Here is a 26236-nt window from a genome sequence, read left to right as displayed (position 1 = left end):
GAATGACCCTGAGAGCAAATTTGTAGGATAAAATCACTGACAGGACGCTCCTAGAAATACTTCCCTGGATTTCACATCATCATTCATTGATCATGTGTATAGCCATATGTATGTGTATAATCATATACATGATTATATATTTAGTATGCCTAGCAATTGAGTCTTGGAACTCTTTTTTTTGTTGGAATGCTCCCTAGGGAGTGGAGAAAGTGCATACATTGTGTGTGGGCATACCAGGATCTCATGACCGGGGTAATATTATATTTGTAAAGCGTTTAGAGAGATTGTTCCGATGTAGTTGTGGTAACGATCTCAAAATGAGTTCGAGCAGAATCCAATGAAATTACCACCAAAGTGTCTGTATGTATAAATAAATTTATATGTGCCGAATTGCTCTGGAAGAAAATGTGTAATTGCTGAGAAATGAGCAAAATAAACACGGAATTCCATCAAATGTCAAGTATTTTCAAAGCAATATTAATACACTGTCCCACATATGCTTTTCCGTGTTAGTGATCATCAGAATTATCCATTTTGAGCTAAGATTTCATGATTTTACAAAGATAAGTTTACATTGATGTACATGTACCAGATCTAGATGTATAATATTTAGACAATTATCCTTCATTTAAAAGACTTTCTCATGAAATAATTGTTTGCTGCAATTACTGTCTTTTAACTTTAAGCGCTGTATAAAAGTGAATGATGAGGATGATTATTGTTGTTATTGTTGTTATTATTATTATTATTATTATTATTATTATTATCATCATCATCAATTATCATCATCATCATTTTTATTGTTATTATTATTTTAATTGTGATTATTATTACAATCACTTACAGGGGACCTCTGGGCTAGAAATTGACCTCTTGAACTACCACAACCTAACTATGTCACCTCTGCTGGAGAAAGTGGAGACTGACTTCGGGTACAGCTTCCGCAGTCTGGTGGATATTGAAGGCCAACTGGGATTTAGTAACATGACGTTCATTGCGGGCCAAGGAACGGTTCATACTCTAAGCAAGGTGGCCCAAGCATGGAAGCAGGTAAGCTTTGCAATATCAGCCGTTGTTATACTGACTGTAGGCTCAAACATGATAGATGGCGCTGTCCGTATTGAGGCCTAGCGTTAGCTAGCGAGACATGTGTTGTTTTTCCCGGGAAACAAAAAGAGAACGTGATGAAATGTTTGCGATGCGCCCTGATTTACAGGAAAATTATCCTGCCTAACTTCTTTCGGTGATTTGGGTGAGATATTTTCATGAAAAATAATGTTGTTGTAGGTAGACTATATTGGAAAATATATGTAATCAAAGTGAATTTGCGTATAGGATTGAGTTTAGATTGAAATCTCATTTCCTCATGTACTAGATTGAATTGAAAAAAAATCTTGGCAAGTGTGCGTCCGGATAATAGAGAGATCCGTATAAGGGGAGGCCGGATAAGAGAGGTCGGACTGTATAAATAATCTCTCTATAGGGGCTCGCCTTTTATATTCTACTTCTACTATGGTTTACCTCTCAGATATTCTAATAACACATTGGGGAGGGGGGAGGAGGAGGGGGGAGGAGGAGGGGGGAGGAGGAGGGGGGAGGAGGAGGATGGAGGAGGAGGAGCTTAGAGGTTGACTGTGGGGCTGATCTTTATGATTGATCATACACAATAATCAATGCAGCAATCGTAGAAATCAGCCCAACGATCGATCCCTAAGCTTTATGTCACATCGCCCATATCTCTGAATAATGTAACGATAAGTGTATTATCGGTAATGTAATCTCTATTTTCCAGAATCTGGAGCCAGAGGCGGAACGACTTTTCTATGGACACTACCTCATCTGCAATTCAACCAATCAGGCACTTCGCTTTGGTCAAGTGCATACTGATGAATCGGTGGTTCTAAAGAGCGGTGAGATGCATGAGTACAGCTGGAGGACTCATAAGAAAGAGAAACAAGTGAGATTCAACTATATAGGCCATGTTTTCTGAAGTCAAGTTTAACTCTGTGCTCAAATTATGCCTAGCCAAAGACATTAAATTGTTGTTTACATTTTATTTTGCTCATGTTTACATTGCTCTTTCCTAATAGTGAAAACAAGTATTTTGTTTATCCTCCCAAGACTGATTGATGATTGAAAGAATGATTTGAGTGTGAAATGAGCTTAGATATTGAAACTACACTGCCTGAGATTTATGTCGCAATTGGCTATCCATAGTTAGACCCCAACTTTAAACCAGAGTTTAAGTTAAACCTGACTCCAGAATATGGGCCGTGGAATAAATGCAAATTCTCTTATAATATGTATTTCTATAGCACCAAATGCAGCATAATATTACTCCGGCTACAGCACAGCTTTCCTAATGGGGCGCTCAAGCTTTCAAGGAATTCCTTCAAACCAAATACCAGTTTAGTAATTACATTGATTGCCTCATTGGGGGTTTTGTTTCCTCGAGACCACAATTAAAGACCATGGTTTAAATCAAAATGGAGTTCAGAGAACAGTCCATGGTATTCAACACTCGATTCCATTATTAATTGATATACATTACCGCATGTGACCAGGAAATTGATTGCAATTTTAAAACACACTTATTATTCGTGAACACCCACCCCCCCCCCCCCCTTACAGGAGCTTCACGTCTGTATGGAAAACTGGCGTAACTTCCGTTGGTCAGAGCCATTCAGTATTGATGGTGAGGATGGAGATACGACAGTACGGGTCCTTCATAATAGAGATCATACAGCAACTATCTTCATTCAAATCAGAAAGATCACCGCCGTTCAGAGACAAGTAAGCCCTCACTGTTTAAATCTGGCTCATCGGTGCTCCTCGGAAAAGTGATTTTGGTGTATTTAGGGCTTTATTTTAACAATATTAATTTTGCACAGTTTTGACAATGGAAGTGATGAGCACTATTTACTCAAAAAGAATTATTATTATTATTATATGATTTTTTTCTTAGAGCCTGTATGAGATATTTGAAAAGGGTTCAATGAGGTAAACTTTTTCAAAACTTTTTAAGTTACTTGTTTTATAGCAAGTTGAGTATGTCTTTCATTCATATATTCTTTTTTTAAATATATTTTCGTTAAAATGTAGTCATAGTTTATTGATATATTGAGAGAAACTTTCATCTCACATCTTGGTAATGAATATTCCAGTAATTCTTTGTTAAGTCATTCATAACATCATGAAGAGTTAAGTGAAAGTGAGTCCTGGGCCCCGTCTTACAAAGAGTTGCGATTTATTTGATCAAACTCAGCTATGGAAAGCCAGCAACGCCCACATCTAAAAATAAATGTTTGTTCAAAAATATTTCTAGATATGATGTATTTTCATAAACTCATTGATTTCTTGACAATTTTGTGTGTTTGCCTTTGTTACAAATGACATTTTGCAAATTTCCTGTAGAAAAAAATTATGACACTGAAGGATTTCCATAGACTTGCGATTGATTGGATCAATTGTAAGTCTTTGTAAGACAGGGCCCTGATGAGTTTCTTTTTGTTTCCAATCCTTTAGATCATCATTACGGGTACCCAGACATTCTCAAACCAGTTGACCATCCCGCTGGATGTACAGGTCACACGGAGGTCATTCTCCCAGACCTCCCCTCGGTCCAGCTCCAACGTCCAGGAGACCAGGTCACTCCAACCCAACTCCAGCCTCCCTGCTCTGACCTGCAGCGACGATGACATCATAGGTGTCTGTGTCAAAGTTCAGGGGTCAGACTGCGATTGGTCGGAGCAGTTTGCTTTGAGTGGAGAGATGTGTGCTACAGAAATGGTTGTCAAGGTAACAGACATCCCACGTAATTTTAAGAATTATAGATATTTACGTCAGATAGAAATGTTCATTGTTCATTGTAATAATGGCAATTATATGCTGTTTTTATTTTGTGTATTTAATACATTTGAATGATGTCTCTAATGGGGTGTTGCAAGAAACTTGCGATCAATTGCAAGTCTATTTTGATCCCTAAATCAATCATATGTCTTGTAGTTAATTGCAAATTAGTGATTGATTGCTAATCTGCTCCTTGGAACAAGAAGTTTAATCTGATTTGCTACAGCTAACATTGATCTATCAGTTGTAAAATTGCAACAGAATATTTGCAATTGATCGCAAATATTTTCTTGCAACACCCCCTAAGTGCTTTACACCACTACCTGATTAGAGGATTCTGATAGGTGTTTCACAAAACTGTTTGTAAAGCAACTTTACGAATGACTGGTGACCCTTTCTTAGGCACTAGATCAACACTATAGAAAATTTGATGTTCTTCATTTACCACAAGTGAGGATCACCAGTCACTTAAAAAATTGCTCATAACTTGTAAATAGCTCCATGAAACTGCCACCCAGATCATAGTCTTATATGATCCTACTCTGCTACCCATTGTATATTGTACAGCATTCCCCGATCATGATTAAATCATGAAGACCACATTTGAATAATAATAACAATGATAGTTACATTTATATAGCACTTCATACTTCTAAGCGCTTTACAGTGTAATTATTATTAACCCAGTCATGGGATCCAGATTGTTCCACACTCAAAATGCACTTTCTCCACTCCCTGGGGAGTATCATGGCCAGGCAAGCGTTTTTTACTGGAGCACATATGCCAATCTAATTACATTGACGTTGGCATCCTACCGGGTATCCATTTAACATCTGGGTGAACATTGGTTAACAAAACTATCATAAAAGGTATAGAAAAGTTATTATTTTTGTAATAGTGGTGTTATCTTCAATAAATTTCTGCTATTTTGCTTGTTCAGGTGCCATGTGCTGATGGTAGGAGATTCTATTTCTGGTGCCAAATCTTCACGGAAACTCACGATGGAAATACACAGAGACTGGTATGTATTTTTATTCTGTATGTTGTGTATGGAAATTATTGCTGATTCGTTATGGTCCAAAACGCTGTTTCCTGACTGATTTCGTTGGAACCAAGTTTGATTTTATCAGAAGTGTTTCACGAAAGAGAAATGAATTCATTCTTAACTGGTTTAGATCTAATAAATTTCATGATTGATATTAGCACTTTTCACATGATATTGAACGTTAACTGAACAAAGCGAAACTTTGAACAATTCATTTGCACACATTTCACAATCATCATGTTCAACACAGTGCAGGCCGCCATGTGTTTGTTTAGTGAAAACCCCTCTAAATTTGGAATGACAGATGAAAGATGCTCAAGAAAGAGAATTTTTTCATCCCACCAATCTGAGAAAACAAAAATCCTGCTTTGACCAGCAGCGATGATGACATCATAGGGGTTTGTGTCAAAGTTCAGGGGTCAGACTGCGATTATAATAATAATAATAACATAGGTATATTTACCCAGGGAAGCCACTTCAGTTGTTTTCCCAGCGGGCCTTGCTATTATTATTACCCCGGCTTTAGCTGGGCTGCCTAGGCGCTCAAGCACTCCAGGAATTTCTTCCTACCGGGTACCCATTCACCTCACCTGGGTTGAGTGCAGCACAATGTGGATGAATTTCTTGCTGAAGGAAATTACGCCATGGCTGGGATTCGACCCCACGACCCTCTGTTTCCAAGTCAGAAGACTAATCCACCGGGCCACAACGCTCCACATTGGTCGGAGCAGCTTGCTCGGAGTGGAGGGATGTGCGTTACAGACATGGTTGTCAGGGTAACAGACATCCCTCAGAATATGAAAATAAGGTGTGAATTTAATCATTCTTTTGACAGGTTGTCTTCAGCCCTCTGTTCACTCTCCAGAGTCACCTCCCGTTCCCAGTCAGCGTTCATTGTCAAGCAGCTCGGGGCAATGATACACAGGTCGTAGAGGTCAGAGGTCAAGGGTCATTGCAACAGCTCTATCAGATCCCTCCTTTATCATGGTACAGTCTCACGCTAACCTCTGTCAGGTAGGTCTTTTCTTGGGGTCATAGTAACAATCTATTAAGCAATAAGATAGATCAAAATCCAATAAAATTGCCACCAGTGTTGCCAGTAGCGGACCGTGGCCCGGAGGAGACAAAGCATTGGAGGGGCACTGTATAGTTTATATTAATGATTTTTGTAGATCATCAGATGTTCTTTCTTTCATTCTCTTTGCGGACGACTCCAACTTATTTTTTTCACATAAAAATCCTCTTCACCTTGCCAATATAATCAACTCTGAACTAGAAAATGTCACCGAATGGATCAGAGCAAATAAATTGTCACTAAATCTTCAAAAAACAAAATATATGTTGTTTAGCAACTCTATAAATACACTTCCTGTTGATATTATTTTTGATGGAACTCCCTTGGAAAATGTATCCCATATTAAGTTTCTTGGAATAATAGTCGATAATAAGCTCTCATGGAAATTTCACATAGATAACATATGTAAAACTATTTCACGCAACATTGGTATAATTAACAAGCTTAAATTTTGTTTACCATTATCGTCTCTGCTGACATTATATTCATCCCTTATATTGCCTTATTTAAATTATGGAATTTTAGCGTGGGGTAATACACAACAAACACTCTTAGACAAATTACTCCTATTACAAAAGAAATCTCTACGTATTATATGTCACACGGCATATTTGTCTCATACTGACCCATTATTTTTTGAAAATAAAATATTGAAAATTAAAGACTTATATTTGTTTAATCTCGGTCAGTTTATGTATAACTATAACAACAACAACCTCCCAAATGTATTCAATTCAATTTTTCAAAAAAATCAATCCATTCACAACTATCCAACAAGGCGATTGGGTGAATTTCATTTACCACTTTTAAGAACTTTGCGGGCTCAGAACACATTTATATATGATGGACCGAAGTTATGGAACTCACTTCATAATGATACAACAAATGCAACATCTTTGAACTCTTTTAAGACTAAATTCAAATTATCTCTATTAAAACCTTATAATATACTCCCAAATTAAGTTTAATTCATCATCTCTGTCAAGTCATCATTATTACTTTAAAGACTACAATTAAAACATAAAATAATTATTATCCTTTTTTTTATTAAAAAAAAATCTGACACAAGTCCTTCTCCGATGTGCTCATTATTGAACCTCATACATTATTGTGTCTATCCTCTCCTCTATTTTCTCCTCTCCTGTCCGCTTATCCGCCTTCCTACCGGTTATTTGTTTACGGCATCAATCACATTTTTCGTGCATTATATTCTTTCCAGGTTATTTTATATACTTTTTCTCCTTTTATACACATCATTGAATCCAGTTTGCTTGAGTCCACGACGGCATGTGTTCTATCTACATACAACAACACCCATCCATCTTCTCAGGGCATTCTCCTTTTTTTTTTCCCTTCTCTTTTTCTGGGGGGGGGGGGGTGGGGAAGGGTGGATATTTTTAGGACGGGTTGTTTTGTCCTTTATCTAACTGTATATTTTTGATAACTTTGTATTTATTTTGTGAGTATTTCCCTCTCAGTTATTGATTTTTTTCTCATTTGATTATCTGTATTTATACTTTGCTATTTTGTTATTTGTTGTGTTATCTATTTTTTGAGGGGCCCACATTGTACAAGCGTTGCTTTTTAGTGGGTCCCTCCATTTCCATCTTAATTTAATTTCTATTGAAAAATAGTATACTTATTTAAAACCTACAATGTGTTGCCCAAATTGTCCAAGTGTTTTTTTTTTCTTTTCACAACATATGTATCATTATTTCCTTTTTTGCAACGTATACAAATATTTATGTTTATATATGGTATACAATTCATGTATGTACAATTGATGGAAGTGAAATAAATAAATTTGAATTTGAATTTGAATTTGAATTGAAATTTGAATTGTTTGTGAACAATGCTGTGCCCCCCCCCCCAATGCTTTGTCTCCTCCGGGTCACGGTCCGCCACTGAGTGTTGCTATGTATGAAGAGAAAACTTGTACAAAATGGCCCATGTTCTGAAGTCGGGTTTCACTTAAACTCTGGTTTAAAGTTGTGGTTTATGTATGGATAGCCAATTATTACATAAATCACTGACAGTAGAGATATAATATTTCACCTCATTTGGCTCTCAAATCATTAATAATTGTTTAGGAAGTACAAATAGATGATTGTCTTCACCGTCGATGAATCAGGAAAAAGCACAATAAACATAAGAAACATACAAATTTTGACACTTTTGGCTTCCCATAATTTTAGCACAGAGTTAGACCATGGTCTAAGTTAAACCTGACTTCAGAATACGGGCCAATGGGTCTGGGAGAAAATGTGTAATTGTTGAGAAAGGGGCAGGGTAGGCCTGGCATTCCAGCAGTGTATGTGGTCTTTCTCTAAGCAATGAAAAATTCACTGCCCCACGTGTGCTTATCTGTATAGGTGATCTTCACGATGCTAGCAGTCCTTCATGTTTATAATTTCATGGAGCTCAATAAATCGCTCTCCTCATTTTTTCGAGGAGCTCAATTGAGCTCCTCAGAATCGTTCTCCTAGAGGAGCTCAATTTAATACAATACACTTATGCTAAATTGTAGATTTTGCTTAAAATTGTAAATGCAATAGCTGTGTAGCTAGTAATTAATCTGTGGTGAAACTAGGCCTGGGTCATTACGTTTAATATAGCGCTCTTGGTGTTGCAACATTAACTGAAAACAATCGTTGATTTCATGATCGTTTTGATCGTTATTGATCGTTTTACACTTGGTCAACACCATGAAAATCTACATATGGGACTACAATATTTACCGAGTTTAACTTCATAAATCATAATCTGAATGCAAATTGCATTTAATACATGTTGTTAGGTATCAGAGGTAATGATAATTCCCTGATCTACATGTAACAACAACCTTTAATGCTATGTCACACCATGACATACTACATATGAATGTAAAAACAACAAAAAAACATTGATCAATTTGAATTCATTGGTATCATCTTTCTTTATTTAGAAAATGAGGGAGATATGAGTATGTGAAAAAATATGACTCTGTTGATGTGTGTTGATACATACTAATCCCTGTAAATCTTCCCTTATGTTTACAAAGACATATCTTGCAGAACTATCGAGTTCCCATCCATTGAATTCCATCGAATTTCAATTAGATAATGACCAAAACCTACATTTTTCTCTACAATATTACCAAATTTAGTGAGAGCGTGGCAGCTAGCTCCAGCTCTGCAGCTGTCTGCATCTCTACCGAGATGTTTGAGAATATAACCCACCACCCAGATGAGGCAATGGGACTAAAGAGACTAGCCGACAATCAAGATGACCTCGATATGACCAAGTTCTGGCCTTACAACCATCCCGATTATAGCAGGTAAATGGGGATTTGAATTACTTTCTTCTTTCAATAAGCGGAAATCAAGTTAACTGGTAAATAGTTTTTTTTTTAATACTTAATTCTGATATTCCCCTATTCAGATACCCCCCAAAATGACGTCAGAAAATGCTGACTATATTAGGGTTAAGAGTAGGAGTAGAAATTCAGGCTTTAAATCCTTATTTTAGTCCCTGAATTTGGGGTTGGCTAGATTTATCTGGCATAGCAATTACTCTTACCACCTTTCTCCATATGATGCCTCCAGCTCCTCCAATCCCACCCTACCCCTCTTCACCCCTTCCCTACCCTCTCTGTCCCCTGCCTTTTTCATGTGCCTTCTATTGCTATTAGTGTCTGTCGATCAACGTTAGTCGATTATCGCCAGCAAAATTTTGCCGATAACAGGATACAACATGTGTATGAATATTCATTAGATACATTCATTACGAGCTGCAAATCCGTGAGAGCAGGAAAGGGGGAATGAAAGTAAGGCTTCCATCAGTGTTTGTCCCTGAAAGCTGGCACTTACACCAACTTACAAACTTCTGAATTGGTTTAAAGCAATACAGAGCCGCTTTTGAGGCCAATAGATGGTGATTAACTCTTCATAATCGATAATATTTTCGTCATATTGTGTGACCGCAATATATCAATACAATCATAAAATCCTTATTGAATATGCAATATGTATGTCAATATCGCATGATCTTGATATTGCAAGATCGCCCAGCAATGTTGGCTGTCTCTTCTCCCTACAGTCTGACTAAATTAGTAAATTATGATTTTATGATCACCTCTCTCATTCAGCTCCAAGCTGCATGCATCGTCCCTGCAGGGTGTCACCATTGCCCCTCATTCAGCAGAAGCTGCTGGACACCCCTCGGCCAGTCTCCAGGTTGGAATGGTCCAACACAGGTCAAAGGTCAACACCATCAGGGTAGAGATCATGCCATGTTTTTGGGTAGTGAATGAGACAGACATGGACTTCACCATTATGGAAGAAGGGGGTAAATCTACCAAGGTGACTGCAAGGACCACCAGTGCACCACAAAAGTTCAAAGTGAGTACTTTTTTTTTAAAGGAAAATTAAATCGGGGGGGGGGGGGGTGTTTCCCAAAGAGTTAGGTGTGACTTAGGAGTCATGCTTAAATGCTGACGTGTATGTGATATGTAACACGTGATCTAATTGACTGATAGATGTACGCAGTAGTGCACATCCTGTTAAAATGATTTGACAAATGAAGTGATGCCTAATGCACGCAACTGAAAATTAAGGCGTGAAACTAAGTCACACTTAAATCTTTGTGAATCACCCCCCAAAACATCAGGGCTCAGTAACAAAAAGGTTAGCAATTAATCGTATGATTTTCACAATTAAAGTGATTGGTTAACATTGGTTTGACTTTTTGAAAATCTGAGCTAGAAGGTCACACTTGTCACCTGTGTCTGTGATATGTTACAAAAATGAAGCCCAGAAAAAATTGCGTTCGAAAATAATTATTTAGTACTTCAAAAATTGAAATATAAAGTGACCAAAAACACCATCTCAATTTCATCCCATACACTTATGTGTACTATTTAGGCGTCTATAAGACGCCTATTTACAAAATCGGGGTTTGCCTTGTAGTTTTAGCTTTTCATTCTCAATAATGGTTGTTTTCAGGGTTTATTAGTTCTAATACATGCACTTGTACACATGTTTCATCCTGGTTTGAGAATTTTTTAAATCGGCTGCTCACAAAGTTAAACAATACCTTTAATTGTACATTGTAGTCGATAGAATTAAACATGATTTCCACAATTGATTGTACATTGTGGTCAATAAAATCAATCATAAATAATATTCTATGATGATTGCTAAGCTTTGTGTTATGGGCCCCAGATTTTAGATTCTTCTCTTTTAATCTCTAGGCCAATCTGTCCTTGAGTCTATCTCATGAAGGGGAGGACTATGTGTATAATGACTCTGTGAATTTCCTCAATGATGTCAGCACCCCTCCAAAGAAAAATGAACCAGTCCAGGGACTGCAGCTACAACCAGAGGACCATGGGACCATTGAACTTGTTAGCAGGGGTGTCCATCTTGGAACACAGAAGGTGATCATTTTGTTTTTATTCACATATTCTCTCTAATGGCCCTTGTATCTGGGTGCATCATGGTCTAGTGATTCTGACTCTCATCTTTTAAACGGGTGGCCATGGGCTCAAATCCCAGCCATGGTGGGGTTTTCTTGAGCAATAGATTGATCCACATTGTGCTGCACTCAACCATGGTGAGGTGAATGGATAACTTTCAGGATTTAATGCATTGAGCTCTGCTGATGAATCAGAAGCTCAAGCTAAAGCTGGGGGTAGTAATCGTTGCACTTTGTATTCTCTGGAATATCCCCATATTAATCCAGTTTACTATTTTATTTTATAAATCTAGAAGGATAATTCCAGAAGAAAATTATATCATATGAAAAAAACAAGTTTTATGAGATTGCCTTTGGGAAGATAAAATATGACCTTTGACCTTTTTCCTCTCCAGGTTGTCCATGTTGTAATGCAGTCGACAGTGAAGCATCAAATCAGAATCCTAACAATCAGACCAAGATTCGTCTTCCGAAACAACTCTAAACATGATCTCAAGATAAGAATGGTCAACCTCAGATCAGAAGAAAAGGTGAGACATTTAGAGGTTGGCTAAGAAGGACTTGAGGAGACATGGTGATGACGGTCTGTCCCAGATGTAAATAATCATAAGATACACACCTGTGAAAACCAAAACACACTTGATTTCCCCAATTTACATTTCATGCCATTATTCTATGCGCAGAAATGTTGCAATTTCACAAATGTAATGGGAGAAGCTGAATTGATGTTTAAAACTTAAATAATGTTCTTTGCGTTTGTGGAGGGCATCTAGGAGAACAGAATACAAAAGGTAAATTGCTACTTGGTCCACACTCGCTTCCATCTTCTTTCCATTTGGTCTTATCCCTCATGGTCTCATCCTAGTTTGCCTAAAACATTTACGACCAAGTTGTCTATGAACCATTTGGCCTAATTGCCATTTATCCCATTTGTCATTATTTCTCATTTCAAGTCAGGCTTTCGTCTAATATCCACTTTGTCTGTATGATAAGACGAATATTTTAGCCTGCATTCTTAAGAGATTTCAATTGTACCATGGTACAAAACCACGGTTTATGCAGACTTCACATTATCATGCTTCAATTAGGTATATTTTGCTGAAAGTGTGCATTGATTATCTTAGTGTACGCGATGAAATAATGGTTTTGTACCATGGTATAATTGAGACCCCTTTATAGAATATGGCCTTTTTGCATTAAATTTTTCATCTAACAATGTACAAAATGATCAGTAGATTAAATGGAAATTAGACCAACTGGGTATTAGACTTAATGGGAATATGATGATAAGCATGTACTAGATTAAGTGTAGTGTAGACCAAGCAGCAATTAGACCAAATAGGTTTAGCCCATGTGGTATTAGGCTATCTGAGGATTACACCTGCTCTATGTAGACCAGGGCTCGTCTCACAAAGAGTTACGATTGATCCGATTAATCCGATTAATCTCAAGTATATGGAAATCCATCAATGTCATTATTTTTTGCTTTGGAAATTTGCTCAATGTCCTTTGAAAACAAAGAAAAGCATACTAAATTGTCAAGAAAACAGTGAATGTATGAATATACCTCATTTCTAGAAGATATTTTGAACAAACATGTATTTTAGATGTTGATGTTGCTGGCTTTCCATAGTTGCAATTGATCAGTTCGATCGCATCTCCTTGTAAGACTGGCCCCAGGTAATTATAAACCTTTAAAAATGACCTTTGACTGACACCAAAATAGAATCATGAATGCAATTTATCCATATTTGCAGTAGAATATTTGATATTCCCACTTTTATTCTTTTATTTCTTTTTAATCTATCTAGATTGTCATCCAAGCAAACACCATCCAGGCTGTCACCGTTCCCTCCAAGTCATCAGAACACACCCCTCACCTCAAATGGGGTAGCCCAGCGTGTAGCCAGCCAACAGGATCGTTCCATTACCTATCTCTTGCCTTATGTGACCAATCAGCTGCAGAGGGGGCGTGGCTTGATGAATGGAGTGCTTGGTTCAAGGTTGACAGTGATTTCCCTAGGGTTCCTCTCACTCTGCCAGTAAGCTATTTTTAATTATCTTCCACGTACTATGACCTTCCCTGTGGAATCAGTTGCCATATTCCATTCGTCGTATTTCAAATATCGATTGTTTAAAAATTGCCTTCATGTAGTTTCCTCTCATTGTCATGATTGTGTTTCTTTTATCCTTTGTCTTTTGCTGCTCCATGTAATCTTATTTCATTTTCTCAGCACCTTGAGCACTTACTGTGGATTTGGTGCTTTAGAAATACTCTATATTATTATGAATCTTGTTAGAGGATTGGTCAGAGGTTGAAGGGTCACGCAAGTTCGGAATCATGGGGGAATTGAATAGCATGCAATTGCAAAAGCCTATTCCCTTACACTTAATAATCTATCCATTGTGAGTAACTCTCATGATATTAAAAACAACAGAAAGCACATATCAGATTGAACTCAGGATCGTCATTTATTTTGGGTTGCCAAAACAATCCTAAGACTCTGGGTCTCATGATTGGTAATTCAAACAAACACCATGTATTACGCTTATATGTTCATCTGTTTGATTGACTTATCACAGCACAAAATTTTGAAATGCAGGGCAATAAATTGTGTCACTTTACAAAGATTGTTATTGTATCAAACCCCTAGTTTGGAACGTGCTTGACCCTTTAATCATGTGATAAAGTGTTATTTCCCCATCAATCACCACTCGCGTTGATTTAACTCTTGTGTTTTGCTGATCCCTTCAATCCATATATTCATAACATGTTACAAGTGATTGTAAAGGGGAAGTCTACCCCAACAAAAAGTTGATTCAATAAAAAAAAAATTAAGAAAATCGAACCAGCCCAACACAGAACTAGATGTAAAATAAGAAAGTACTGACAATTTAAAGTTTTTCTTAATTTCACAAGACAATTACATGCATTTGCTGATCAGATCAGTATTCAAATGAGGGAACCAATGGCATCACACATTATTTTTGTATTTCTATTTTTTTTGGGGGGGGATAAAGGTACATTTGATAGTTTTTCTTGAGGAATAGAATGGATTAGGAATAACTATATGTTTGCCATGCAAATTCATTTGTATTCATCTTTATGTAATCTTTTGATGACTCTTTCTGTGTGTATCAACTTTCACCATCATTGCATAATACGTTGTTTATATGTAGACAAGATCAATTTGACCTTCACTGCAATGTAATCACTGTAATTAGCACGAGTGCAATTTGAAATGACCTTTGACACAGATCACCAAGCCTTCCAAGACGTTCCAGTCCAAGAACATCGTGACCTGTCCCATGGTCGCCATGGTATACTGCCATCAGGGCATGACCTATGTGACCTTTGACCTGGACCCCTCCCCCAAAGTGCTAGTCATCAATCGATGTCCCTTCCCTGTTCATATTGGGCATTCTCAAGAACACACCAAGGTGGAAGGTAAGGTAATTTTATAATTGTGAACAACCAAGTAGTCCCCAATATATTTTAGATGATGTTTGAAGTTTGCATGGTGGTATGAACAATATCAAATATGGTTTACAGAACGCCATGTGTGAAGTCCTGGAAAGGACTGAGATAAAGGTGGATAGAGGTAGAAGTGAAATGGAGAGGCAAGAAAGTGGAGGTTACATGATCAAGCTCAGGGGTCATTAAGGGTCAATTAACTTAGTAATTTATTATCATATGGATGGTGTTTTGTAATAATTATTCATCTTAGCTGTTTTCATAGTCGGCTCTGCTGCTATGTTGAATTGCGTGATGCAGGCGAGACTGCCAGAGGCGTTCCATGTATGAATTTGTGTTATAATTACCCATGTAGTCAAGTTATATCGCAGGAACTGTACTTGATTTGCTTTCCCATTGCAGAAGCCCTGGAGATAGAAGAAGAGTTCAGTCCAATGCCTAAGATTCCCATTGTTCCATCCGCTTCCGTCATCCACTACAACCCTCCTCTGGACGCGCAGTCAAAGCAGTCTAACGTCCACAAGTTCCACTTTGCCATCGCCAAGCCTCCAGGCTCGGTCACCGTCCCTTCCTCCCAGTCTCTCATGGAAGGCGGGTCAAAGGTCGAAGGTCAGCAATGGAGCGAGGCGGTGGATATTGTCGATTCGTGCAACCCGACAAGGTCCGAGATAGTTTCTATGCCTTCGGGAGGGTACCTGCTGGTCGCTACGGAATGCGTCGGAACGTTGATTCATATCTTTGTGGATTCTCTAAATTCTAGGGATGAACAGGTTGAGGAATCTCAAGTCGATCCACCTCAGATCAGCCAGTCCATTGGCACAGCTGGTATTGTCGTCAAGGTAAGTTCTTGCTTGATTACTTCATAACATCTAGTTAATTTTGTTTTATTTATCTATCAATTTGCCAATTCTCAGCCTGTTTGAATTGCCCCTGGCATTGATAGAAAAATAAAGCTTGCTTGTAGATAAAATGTTCTCTACAGAACATACATTTCTAGTTGAATCGTGGGTATCTTCTTGATATTAACCTCATGGAGCTCACAGGTGGCTGAACGGTCTGAGCTCCAATCATTTGACATTCTTCTAATGACTTGTGTTATCAGGTGATGAATGACCAGACACCCGGACTAGAGGTCAAGGAAGTCCTTCGGGTGACCGCTAAAGGTGTGAGCTTTCTCATGGTTGCCAGAGAGGACCTGAAACGCACCAAGGCTCTCCATGCTCTTCATCTGCTTACTTTCTCCGTCGCGGAAATCCAGGTCAGTCCGATTCATTTAGTATCATGTCAAAGTGTATTGCTTTAACCCTAAATAGACTGGGCTATTTCGACGCCTGAGAAGACGGGATCTCGGCCGTCGATCGCGTGATGGCGACAAAAATTGGCACGCGCGTTACCCATGGCATAATCTACAAAACTATGAGATCAAAGTCTGCTCTAAAATCTAATAAAATGAATAATTCCTCAAGAATGCTAATTTTGGTACACAGACTCTTTATAAGGATCTGATCAAATGGATTTTAAAAAATTCAACTATCGCATTTATTTGTCTTATGTATTTTATTATACTTTTCTAAATTTCTTATGTATTTCTTTGTTTTCGACTTTTTTTTTTTTTTCAAATCATCAGGAAATCGTCAGGGATTTTAATCAGTAAAAGGAAAAATAATGATACATTTATGAATTTTGGCTAAAAACACTATTTACATTGGATTTGTACACAAATTCACGTTTTTGAGCAATTTTGGGTCTGCTTGCACTTATGAAATGTCGTGTTATTTCGGAACCGCGTACCCAGGGGTTGCAATTTTGGTCTCAAAATTTGCGCGAGACTTGAAAGTAAAAAGTTCGGTGGGCGACGCGGTCAAAAAAAATTTGCTCGGCGGATTTATCGAGGGGGGCTGAATCAGCCCCCCCCCCCCCAGTCTTCTTAATAGGGTTAAGGGGAATCCAACCTTGATCATGAAATGTGTGAGAGAGGAGGAAAAATAAGTGATACAGAATGGTGAAAGTATTTGTCTGATTTTTCTTGTTCCTCTATTAACTTTCTAATTTGGTTGGATTCCCCTTTATAACCCCTTGCCTTATAAGACCGATCAGTCCCTGAAGTCCGAGGGAATCATAAAATTCTACACTCATTAGGTAGATTTTAGTTTCTCATATTGATATTTATTTTGTAGTTCTTCATTTTAATCCCTGCAAGCAATGATGCAACAAAAATAATACAAGTGTTTCCAACGCATTGCATATTATAACTCAGACGTTCGCATTTTTAGGAATGAATTCCTGATACATTGCTGAGCTACGGGATTCGTTATACGAATGCATTTTTTATCTCTTGATACAATCTGTCCAGATTGACAACCAGAGCCAAGATGGCGGCGGTTACGACTTCCCTGTCGTCTTCAGAGGTCATGAAAGGTCAGAGGACAACTTCCTGCCAGACATTGACCACAACCACCAGCTTACCCCAGAAAGATGGTACAACTTTGTCTATGCAGGAGCGCAAGAGAACAGAGAGAGTAGTTTCCTCTGGGTGCACGTCTTCGTGGAAGGAAACGAGGGATTCGGAGATCGTCTCCGCAACGCAGAAGTTGCAATCCACAACATGGAGGTGTACATAGAAGACCAGTTTCTGCGGAATGCCAAGAGCCTCGTGGAGACATACTCCCCATCAGGTCTGGTCCAGAAAGCGCCCTCGGCAAGGTGGGTGGTTTTCTGATATTCTTTGTCTGTTTTACTTGACGATCGATATGTTAGTTTAATGTTTCTTTAATTATATCAGTCATAGATATCTCATCCTGACTTATTTCTTGAGTGTAAAATTATGTCTCCTTGTATAAATATGTGTCTCCCTTTTAAGAAAATAACTTTCAGCAATGATCATAAATCTTATATAATAAATTAGTAGTCAGTCCTACTTTCACCTTCTTGCAGGAGAAACATAAGAATAAACATCATCTCATGCTAAAATAAATGGGGAAATGACATCATCAGTTTGCTTATTGCATATTCATCAGGCCGTGCACTGGATTGTTTTGCCAAAGTAATGCATAATTGTGAAAGGTCATAACTCTTTTTATTCTTCGCATAATTTTTTATGAATTTTTTAATGTTTTCTTTGTCTGATTCTACTCAATCTGTTCAAATCACATAATTTTTCTGCCTGGAGAACCCCTTTAATACTTCATTCAACTTATTTCCAGAAGAAAAAAGAAGCTTTAAAAAAAGCTACTGTAGATTCTACTTTATCATCAAACAATGTCTTTTATTTTGTTTCAACATGTTTTCATGTGGGGGCATTGTGGTCTAGTGGTTTCGACTCTCGTCTTTCAATCAGAGGGACGTGGGTTCAAATGCCAACCATGGTGTGTTTTCCTTCAGCAAGAAATTTGCCCACATTGTGCTGCACTCAATCCAAGTGAGGTGAATGGGTACCTGGCTTGATTAATTGCCTGAATGCACCAAGTGCCTTTTAATAGCAGCTGGAGCTACAGCCAGGGTAATATGTAGTGTGCCACTGAATAGGCAACGACATGAACGGTGCCCCATTAATGCTATATATTGTATTATTCTACATAATTTCCACTTTAAGGTCTGGCCCTCCTCTAATGGTGACCGTAGCGATGGACGCCTTGAGGTCTCCCATCGGCCTTCAGCAGCTGACCATCCTCCCAATCTCCTTGACCGCCAGCATACATGCTACGCTCAAGATGTTCATCTCCTTGGACCAGACCCGGCTCCAGTTCCAACGGTATGAGACTGGACCTATTTACGCGACCCATCGTCAGCTAGGCCAAGCCTTGACGCTCCACTACACCTCAGGAGCTCTCTTCAAAGCCGGTGAGTAGGTTTGATTGATCGGTGTTTAAAGCCTTATTATTAAAAGGACACTGAAATGATCCATTGTCTTGGGTACATCCTCCAAACCTTTTGAGATTTAGTTTAAAGTGCTTATGATACAGAGTCAAAGACCATTGCTATTAAACAGGTTTTAGGTGATCATGGATCATGTTGATGGTTTTTTTTTTTACCAGAACCTCAATAATGTTTAGAACGCCAGATCATAACGGGTTGATACTAATCCAGTAAATGAATATATTTAAAGTGTTCAAGTTGTGCCATGTCTAAGGTATTTACATCAAAATAAAGTTTGTTTCTGTAGGTTCGCCCAACATTGTACAGTGTTGTTGTCTATATTCAACACTCAGCTTGGAGGAGCGCATTTTGTGGTGGGGTTCACTAAATTTTGAGCGAAACTGTATGCAGGATATTTACTTGTTATCGCTGTATTCTTTCTGTGATGTAAATTCAGGTTGGGCTATTGGTTCATTGGATCTGATTGGTAACCCAGCCGGTTTCCTGCGTAGCGTTCGTACAGGCCTTTTTGATACAGTCTACCTACCCTACGAGGGACTCACCAGGGGTCCTAGTGCCTTTGTAGCAGGTGTGGCCTCCGGAATGTCATCCTTGGTTCGTCATCTGTCGGCCGGTAAGAAATATAATCATACAATATAAAAGATGGGCTGTAGTGACTCCCTTGAACAAACAAGTCACTTCTGCTATCATCGGAATACGAAAAATGTTGAATGAATGATAAGTTATTCCTGACACATGAAGACAAGCATTCGGAACAGCTGTATTTTGGCATCGGTTTTAACGTTTGTTGAATTCTCAGACGTCTTTTTGGTCACTTATTTCATCCATATCAAAATTATGGCAAAAATGTTGTAAAGTTAATGAACGTGTTGCTGCTGCCCTCTACGTTCATTGGCAAACTCTGAGAATTTAGAATCCCCCCAACTTGCCTGGCTCTGAGTTTCAGCCTGGCCCGGATCCCAACATTAACAGAAATCACTGAATTTGCATTGAAACAAACAGCTGCTGTCAAAGAGTGAATCATGTTGGCTAGTCTGTTTGCAAGATTGCTAAAAAAGGAAGCTTTTATTTTTTTTTTAAAACAGGTACGCTTACTTCCATCACCAAGTTTGCATCCAGCATGTCTCGCAACCTTGATCGTCTGTCTCTCGATGCTGACCATGTGGCAAGGCGTGAGGAAGAGAGACGCCGCATACCGGAGGGGATGTCCTCGGCTATTGTCCAAGGTCTGAGTAGCTTTGGAATCAGTTTGCTAGGTGAGCATACTTTGTATTCATCCTAGATTTCACGTAAATTCACTCTGGAAATGTTGGCATTCTTGGGTCCAGGATCTCATGATTGGGTTGGGGGTGGGAGGCACAAAATTGTTCAATTTTGTTTGGACAAAAAAAAGCTGTTTATGTATAATTCAAGTTTCTCATTGATTCATAATGCACTCAAAGAATCTTTGGTGAAACTGAATGCATTCAGTGATTAACATGGCGGATTACACAACTCCTAAGACTGTTCTGTAATCTGATTGGTCCAAATCACATGATATTCAGGGAATAGCACTAAGGCATCAAAATGCACCATCCTGCACTCTGACATCATACCAAATGCTGGATTTTTTTATATATATGGTGTAATTTCAGGAATGGTGCCATGGAGGGGGTTGGGGGGTCAAGAGATGATCCAAAAGTGCCTTTTTTTTAATTGAATATGGGGGTAATGTATGGCTGCATGACCCTGACCTGCATCCTTTAATTCTCTCTTTTTTTTTCCCACTCCTTTTTTTTCTCAGTTTTATTTTTAACTATTTGAAAAATCATAGGGGGCAGTCACCCCTCAGGGCTGCCCCTGTATAAGATATTTCATTACAATGTGGCATTAATTCAGTACTAACCTTGACTTTCTCAGGAGCCATTGCCGGACTGGCTGACCAACCCCTTCGCAGCTTCCAGGGAGCTGGTACCGATCCGTCCTTGTCCGCTTCCCCTTCGCAGCGAGCTAGAGGTGTGATATCAGGCGTTGGCAAGGGGCTGGTAGGGGCAGTGGTCAAACCTCTGGGTGGGGCAGCTGAGCTGGTGGCCCAAACAGGACAGGGTAGGTAGATGAAAATGATGTCAAGTTTCATAAGAGGCAGTGCAGTCCAGCTTTGGCCATGATAGATTTCATAGTGCAAATTACTGTATAGTGTATATTACTGTATATTTATCTTGTTTTTAAAATGGTTGATTTTAATAAATGAAATAAATGGTCTGTTCATCTATCCAAACTTGTATTACAGGGAATGGTAAATGCTTTCTTTAGATCTGCTTCTGAATTTGTTGATTGTGGAAGCTACATTTCTCTTAAATCTTTTGAATCTCTCGCTGAATTTCTTCTGCATTCAATCTAGTACTTGTGAGGGAAAATGTTGATAAATTGTGACGTGTTATATATTACTTTAAAGCGGAGGATTTGCGTTTACAAGCTCTATTTTTTTATCTCAAAATTTATCTTCAGCGACTTATTGTTGGTTTGGGGGTGGCAAATCATGTGCTGCACACATAAATATGTAGGACTACACACAAATGACTGGCTCTGCCATTTTCAACTGTTTTTGGCTCTCTTTAAAATCTATGTGTTGTATTTACCTTTTGTATATAAATTCAGGTATCCTACATGGAACCGGTCTTGCAGAGAAATTAACGCCTCTAGGAGCACAGTTTAGTGTGATCAGGAGCTCAGCCACTAATGCAAGGCTGAAATATGAATGGTAAGTTGTTGGATGATTGTAATTTTGCTGTTCAAATATTTTGTCTGGTTCTGTATTAAAGGCCATGTCCATATAAAGTTGGCATCATGGAGTGCGCCTGTAATCCAGTCTAAGTGGTGAAGTTACAAATTGATCCAGAGGTTTGAGCCCTGGTCACGTCTTTCGGATGGTGACGTTGAAGGTCGGTCCAAGCGTAAATAATCAGATCTGATTGGTACACGTCTGCAAAAATTAAATAACATAAGTCAAGCCGTAAAAGACTCCCTGACTTGGAAACGTTGTAGAAAGTAGATAAATCACTTTGTAGAAATAAGATCTTTGTTGTTGTTCCATCAATGAAGTCTTTCTTTGAGCCACTCACCTTAAGCTCTCCAGTTAAAAAGCATCCATTTTGTTTGCACTAGAATAGCCAAGCTCTCACTGCACTCATTGTCATGTGATAGCGACCTTAACACACAAGATCATCTGTAGTGTGCAAAGATGACAGCGGTCAATGGATAATGATACAATATGGCTGTCCACAAGGTGGAATCGCAAGAATATTGATAAAAAATGTTATCTTTAAAATGGTAATGAGTTTTGCATTGTTTTGGGAGTTAGAAGGTAAGAGAATGTAAGATCGGTAAAGCTTGGAATTGACACTGATGTGATTGGAATTGTTCAAAACCCGTAGGAAGATGCTGAAAACCCTCCCAACCTCCGAAATCCTGTACCACGTAGACATCACATCCATGACTGTCCAAGGCCTACAGCGTGGGGGCGCCCTGCTTCTTACCCCTGAAGTCCTATACGTCGTGAGTTCAAGCGAGGATATGCAGCAGTTGACCCTTCCCCTGTGTGACATTGCATGTGGACCGGTCAGATTCAATGAGAAAATGCTCAAGGTCATTGTCAAGGGTCCAGCAGCTGCTCACAAAGAAAAGGTGAATATTTCAGTTTCCATTCTAAAAGGATTACAGAGATTTGGCCTGGGAGTGACTCAAACAATCGATGCATTCAGTCAGTAAACCAATAATCAGCAACCGAATACTGCTTTTTACACTGATCAAATGTTCGCCAGATGTGGATTACTGATTTGCGATTAATTTGATAAATGCATTTTTTTCACAGCACCCTCTGACAGCAGACCGTGTGGCGGACTACGTGGCGGCAACCTCGGACACATCGGGTCACGAAGACGAACCGACCGCCGCCTCTGACAGCCCGTCGGAGGCATCGGAAAGAGGGTCGCAGGAAGTTCGGCGCTCGTATCAGTACAGCATGGAGATGGCGCACCGCGAGACGTTCCTTGTGCTGTATACAGCGGCCAAGAATCGGTTAGGAGGTATAGGGTTCTGTTACGATGAAGGGGATAATATAGAGTACAGACAGTGGCAGCTGGCAGCAGAGAAAGCTAAGATGACTGAGATGTAGTGTGTGTGTGTGTGTGTGAGAGAGAGAGGGCGATAGTGATGCACATTGATTATAACCTCAGCCCTCATTTAGCAATGGGGGGGGGGGGCAAACTGTGACCCCCCCCCCATCCCGCTAACAAAAACTTGGCCTGAAAAAAAGTTGAAATAATTTTTAAGCCTTGTCATGCTAGTATGAATGCTGAAATCTTAACCAAGGTTAAGGTTTCAAATCATGTCATCTTAACTTGAAAGTTTAAGGACCTATTTCATGAAAATTAAAAATTCATGGAAAAGTAATCACTTGTTCAAATGAAGTGTGTGAAAGATAATTATGTCAATGCCTTTCTTCAAAGCTTTTGGGCAATATGAGCTTGCAATCACCCAAGAGTCCCAAAATATTCTTTGAATGTAGACTAGGACGTCACACTGCCTCGATAGTATTGATTGCACAGAAATCTGTCAATTTGAGCATTTCACAATCCTTGCACCCTTTGACATATTGACATCTCTCCATCGTGAAATTCACCTTGGATTATTTAATCACTGAAGTTTTATGTGCATCATTTAAGTGAAAGTGAAAAAGAAAGCTCTCAATCTTATTGAGAGCGATTTTAAAGCTGACAAAGGTGTTTGTTATGACTAGACTATCAAATAATCTTTCTACACTTGCAAAATATTTATTTTTTATAACCCCTTATTATAGGTGGGACTAAATTGCCTTTAAGCCTCACCTATAGTACGGGGTTGAGCTTAGCCCACTTTCTTTTCACACAGGGTTTATGCAAAGTGGGCTAACCCAACCTATAGAACAGGAATAATTGGCCCTGTAAAATAGGAGGGTAAGTCGCGCTATTGCGGTGCTGAGAGTGATAGTCCAGGGTTAAGTGTTGCTAGTGGGAAAAGAAACCCCCGGCCAAGCCAAGGATGGTGCTCAGTGTACGTCCTGGGGGCAATGGGGCCAGTGCTGTGGTCCAATCAGATATAAGCGCTCATGAATGGCTACTAGTCCGGGATTACTGAATTTTGTGTGGGGGAAAGCTAGCATTTCCTTTAATTGCCGGGGTTAGGCAGCAAATTTGGCCTGTGGGGGAAAAGGAAAACATTTAGTACTGGGTGCCTGTAATACTTGTATAATAAAGGTCAGGGGTCTGTAACACAAAGCTTAGCAGTGATCGTAGAACATTTTTTCTGCGATTGATTGCATTGACTAGAATTTACAATCTCTCGTGAAAATCAAGCGTACGATTAATCGCTAACCTTTGTGTTACGGGACCCAGGTTCTAAGACTGTTTACTTCATAGAATCAAGTTCTATGGCCCGTATTCTGAAGTCAGGTTTAACTTAGATCACGGTCTTAACTCTTTGCTAAAATTATGGACAGCCAAAAACTCAAAATTCTGTTTACATTGTATATTTTATATGTTTACTGTTTTGTTTCCATTTTGCGTTCATAATGAAGAAAAATACTTCAGTTATCATTCCCAGCAGTTATGAATGATGTGAGTTTCACATCAGTTAATAATTGAAAGTGTACTAATGGAGGTTTGTGCCCCAATTGACTCTCCATAGTTGACCCCAACTTTAAACCAGGGTTTAATTTAAACCTGAGTTCAGAATATGGCCCAATGTGCGTTGTGATTTTTTTTTCAGAGGAACAGTGAATTAAAATTTTGCTTCTCAATTGCATTGCCTTCCATTTCTTGGGAATATGCAAGGCAAGGTTATTTACATCTCAGCCATATCAATCCACTGAAGTTTAGTTTATTGCAGAGATATCCTGAATTTGTTTATTATTTAAACTTAGCCATTGTGGATTCCATGTACACACTAACCTTTCAAAGAAAAACAAAGAAACATTGTGAATATAATTTGATTTCTAAGTCTTCCTTGATTTTTTTGTGTTGATTTACATTTCCTCTTTTCAAACAGTAATTTTCTCATTAATATATTTACATAAGATGTAATGAATCATGTGATACAGATTTATAGAGATCTATTAAAATTATTCATATTTCATCGTGTAAGTGTATTGTCAATATCGGACAGTTGTTGCAATATAAGTTTGTTTTTATTTTTTGAAAACTTTAGAATATATTTATACCTGAAAGAAATGCTGAATATAATTAAGTGTATTTTGGAAATTTTATTTATTTAGGCAAAGTTTAATTGGTGCCAAAATTGATAAATATATGTATATTAAGTATTAATGCATTTAATGAAGTTTACTGCCATGAATATATTGTAGCCTGTAGGATATAATGTACAAATGTACTTTTCAATTTTGTATTCCCCCCCCCCCCCCCCCCATTCATGATGTGGTTTGTTTTTGTTTCTTTGGTAAGGAATGGTACAATTTGCCTTTGCATTCCACTATATAACATGACGCAAATTATCTTAATGTTTCAGAATTGTGCTTTGCATCGAATAATGGATGTTGATATCTTTCAGTTTAGATCTGATGTGACAAGTATTATTCCATCTTTTTTTTCTCATTTTGTGTATATTTGTCTGTTTATACTATAGACTTTCCTTTTTATTTATCTTTGACCTTGATAACTTGATTACTTGGGTAAAAGTTTTATTACATGTTCTACTTTCTGAATGAAAAGATAAAGTTACAGAATACAAGATATCCAGCTAGTGTGTGTTTTGTTCCTGAAGTGGAAGTTTTTTTTTTTAATCGAGAAATCAGTGGGACATGAAAAACGTTCTGTATTCCACAATCATGAAAAGTTACCTTTTTTTGGTAAGCTTTCGTTTGCGAGGCTGCAAGCTTCGTGAGACCTTCGTCATAGCTGGCGCTTTTTAGGATCAGCCGAAGTGATTGTTGAATAAACATTTTCTCATGTCAATACACCAATCGGATTAATCTTTTCAGTGGTCAATGGGACATGGTTGAATGAGTTATATCATGAGGTATTTTAAGTAAAAAAACCAACAAAAAAAACAGGTCAATCTTGCCCAAGTCAACTCCTTTGGGACCACAGACACCTGGGCCCCGTCTTACAAAGTGTTGCGATTGATCCAATCAATCGCAACTATGGAAAGCCAGCAACATCTATAAGGCATGATTTTCAAAATATTTTCTAACTGTGATGTATATTCATGCATTCATTGTTCTCTTGAAAATTTGCTGTGCTTCTCTTTGTTTACAAAGGACATTGTGCAAATTTCCTGTAGAAAAAATTAAGGCACTGATGGATTTCCATAGTAAGACAGGGCCCTGGGAAGCGTTTCATCAACTTTCCTTGATTTTGATTTTCTGAGAAGCACTGTTACTATGGTAACTGTCAGGTAAATCAGAACTTGTCCAACAAGTCCTTTCATG

General features: G+C 38.4%; 1 protein-coding gene across 1 annotated transcript in view; it reads left to right on the top strand.

Moving 5' to 3' along the window:
• Nucleotides 1-25541, top strand: part of LOC129262356 (intermembrane lipid transfer protein VPS13B-like) — a 61649-nt gene extending 36108 nt beyond the window's left edge. Inside the window, exons 33-54 of the mRNA XM_064102317.1 lie at nt 847-1050; nt 1793-1957; nt 2632-2793; nt 3526-3798; nt 4790-4870; nt 5730-5908; nt 9115-9285; nt 10096-10348; nt 11200-11385; nt 11819-11953; nt 13235-13465; nt 14682-14871; nt 15301-15737; nt 16001-16156; nt 17252-17601; nt 18491-18738; nt 19211-19387; nt 19860-20030; nt 20674-20859; nt 21412-21514; nt 22188-22437; nt 22625-25541. Coding sequence (XP_063958387.1) covers nt 847-1050; nt 1793-1957; nt 2632-2793; nt 3526-3798; nt 4790-4870; nt 5730-5908; nt 9115-9285; nt 10096-10348; nt 11200-11385; nt 11819-11953; nt 13235-13465; nt 14682-14871; nt 15301-15737; nt 16001-16156; nt 17252-17601; nt 18491-18738; nt 19211-19387; nt 19860-20030; nt 20674-20859; nt 21412-21514; nt 22188-22437; nt 22625-22927 — 4611 coding nt within the window. The 3' untranslated portion in view covers nt 22928-25541. The remainder of the gene's footprint in view (nt 1-846; nt 1051-1792; nt 1958-2631; nt 2794-3525; nt 3799-4789; nt 4871-5729; nt 5909-9114; nt 9286-10095; nt 10349-11199; nt 11386-11818; nt 11954-13234; nt 13466-14681; nt 14872-15300; nt 15738-16000; nt 16157-17251; nt 17602-18490; nt 18739-19210; nt 19388-19859; nt 20031-20673; nt 20860-21411; nt 21515-22187; nt 22438-22624) is intronic.
• The last annotated feature ends 695 nt before the right edge of the window (nt 25542-26236 follow it).

This window comes from Lytechinus pictus, chromosome 1, assembly GCF_037042905.1.
Source record: "Lytechinus pictus isolate F3 Inbred chromosome 1, Lp3.0, whole genome shotgun sequence".
NCBI lineage: Eukaryota > Metazoa > Echinodermata > Echinoidea > Temnopleuroida > Toxopneustidae > Lytechinus > Lytechinus pictus.
Note: the sequence above shows the minus strand (reverse complement) of the source record. Positions and strands in the feature narration are given on the sequence as shown.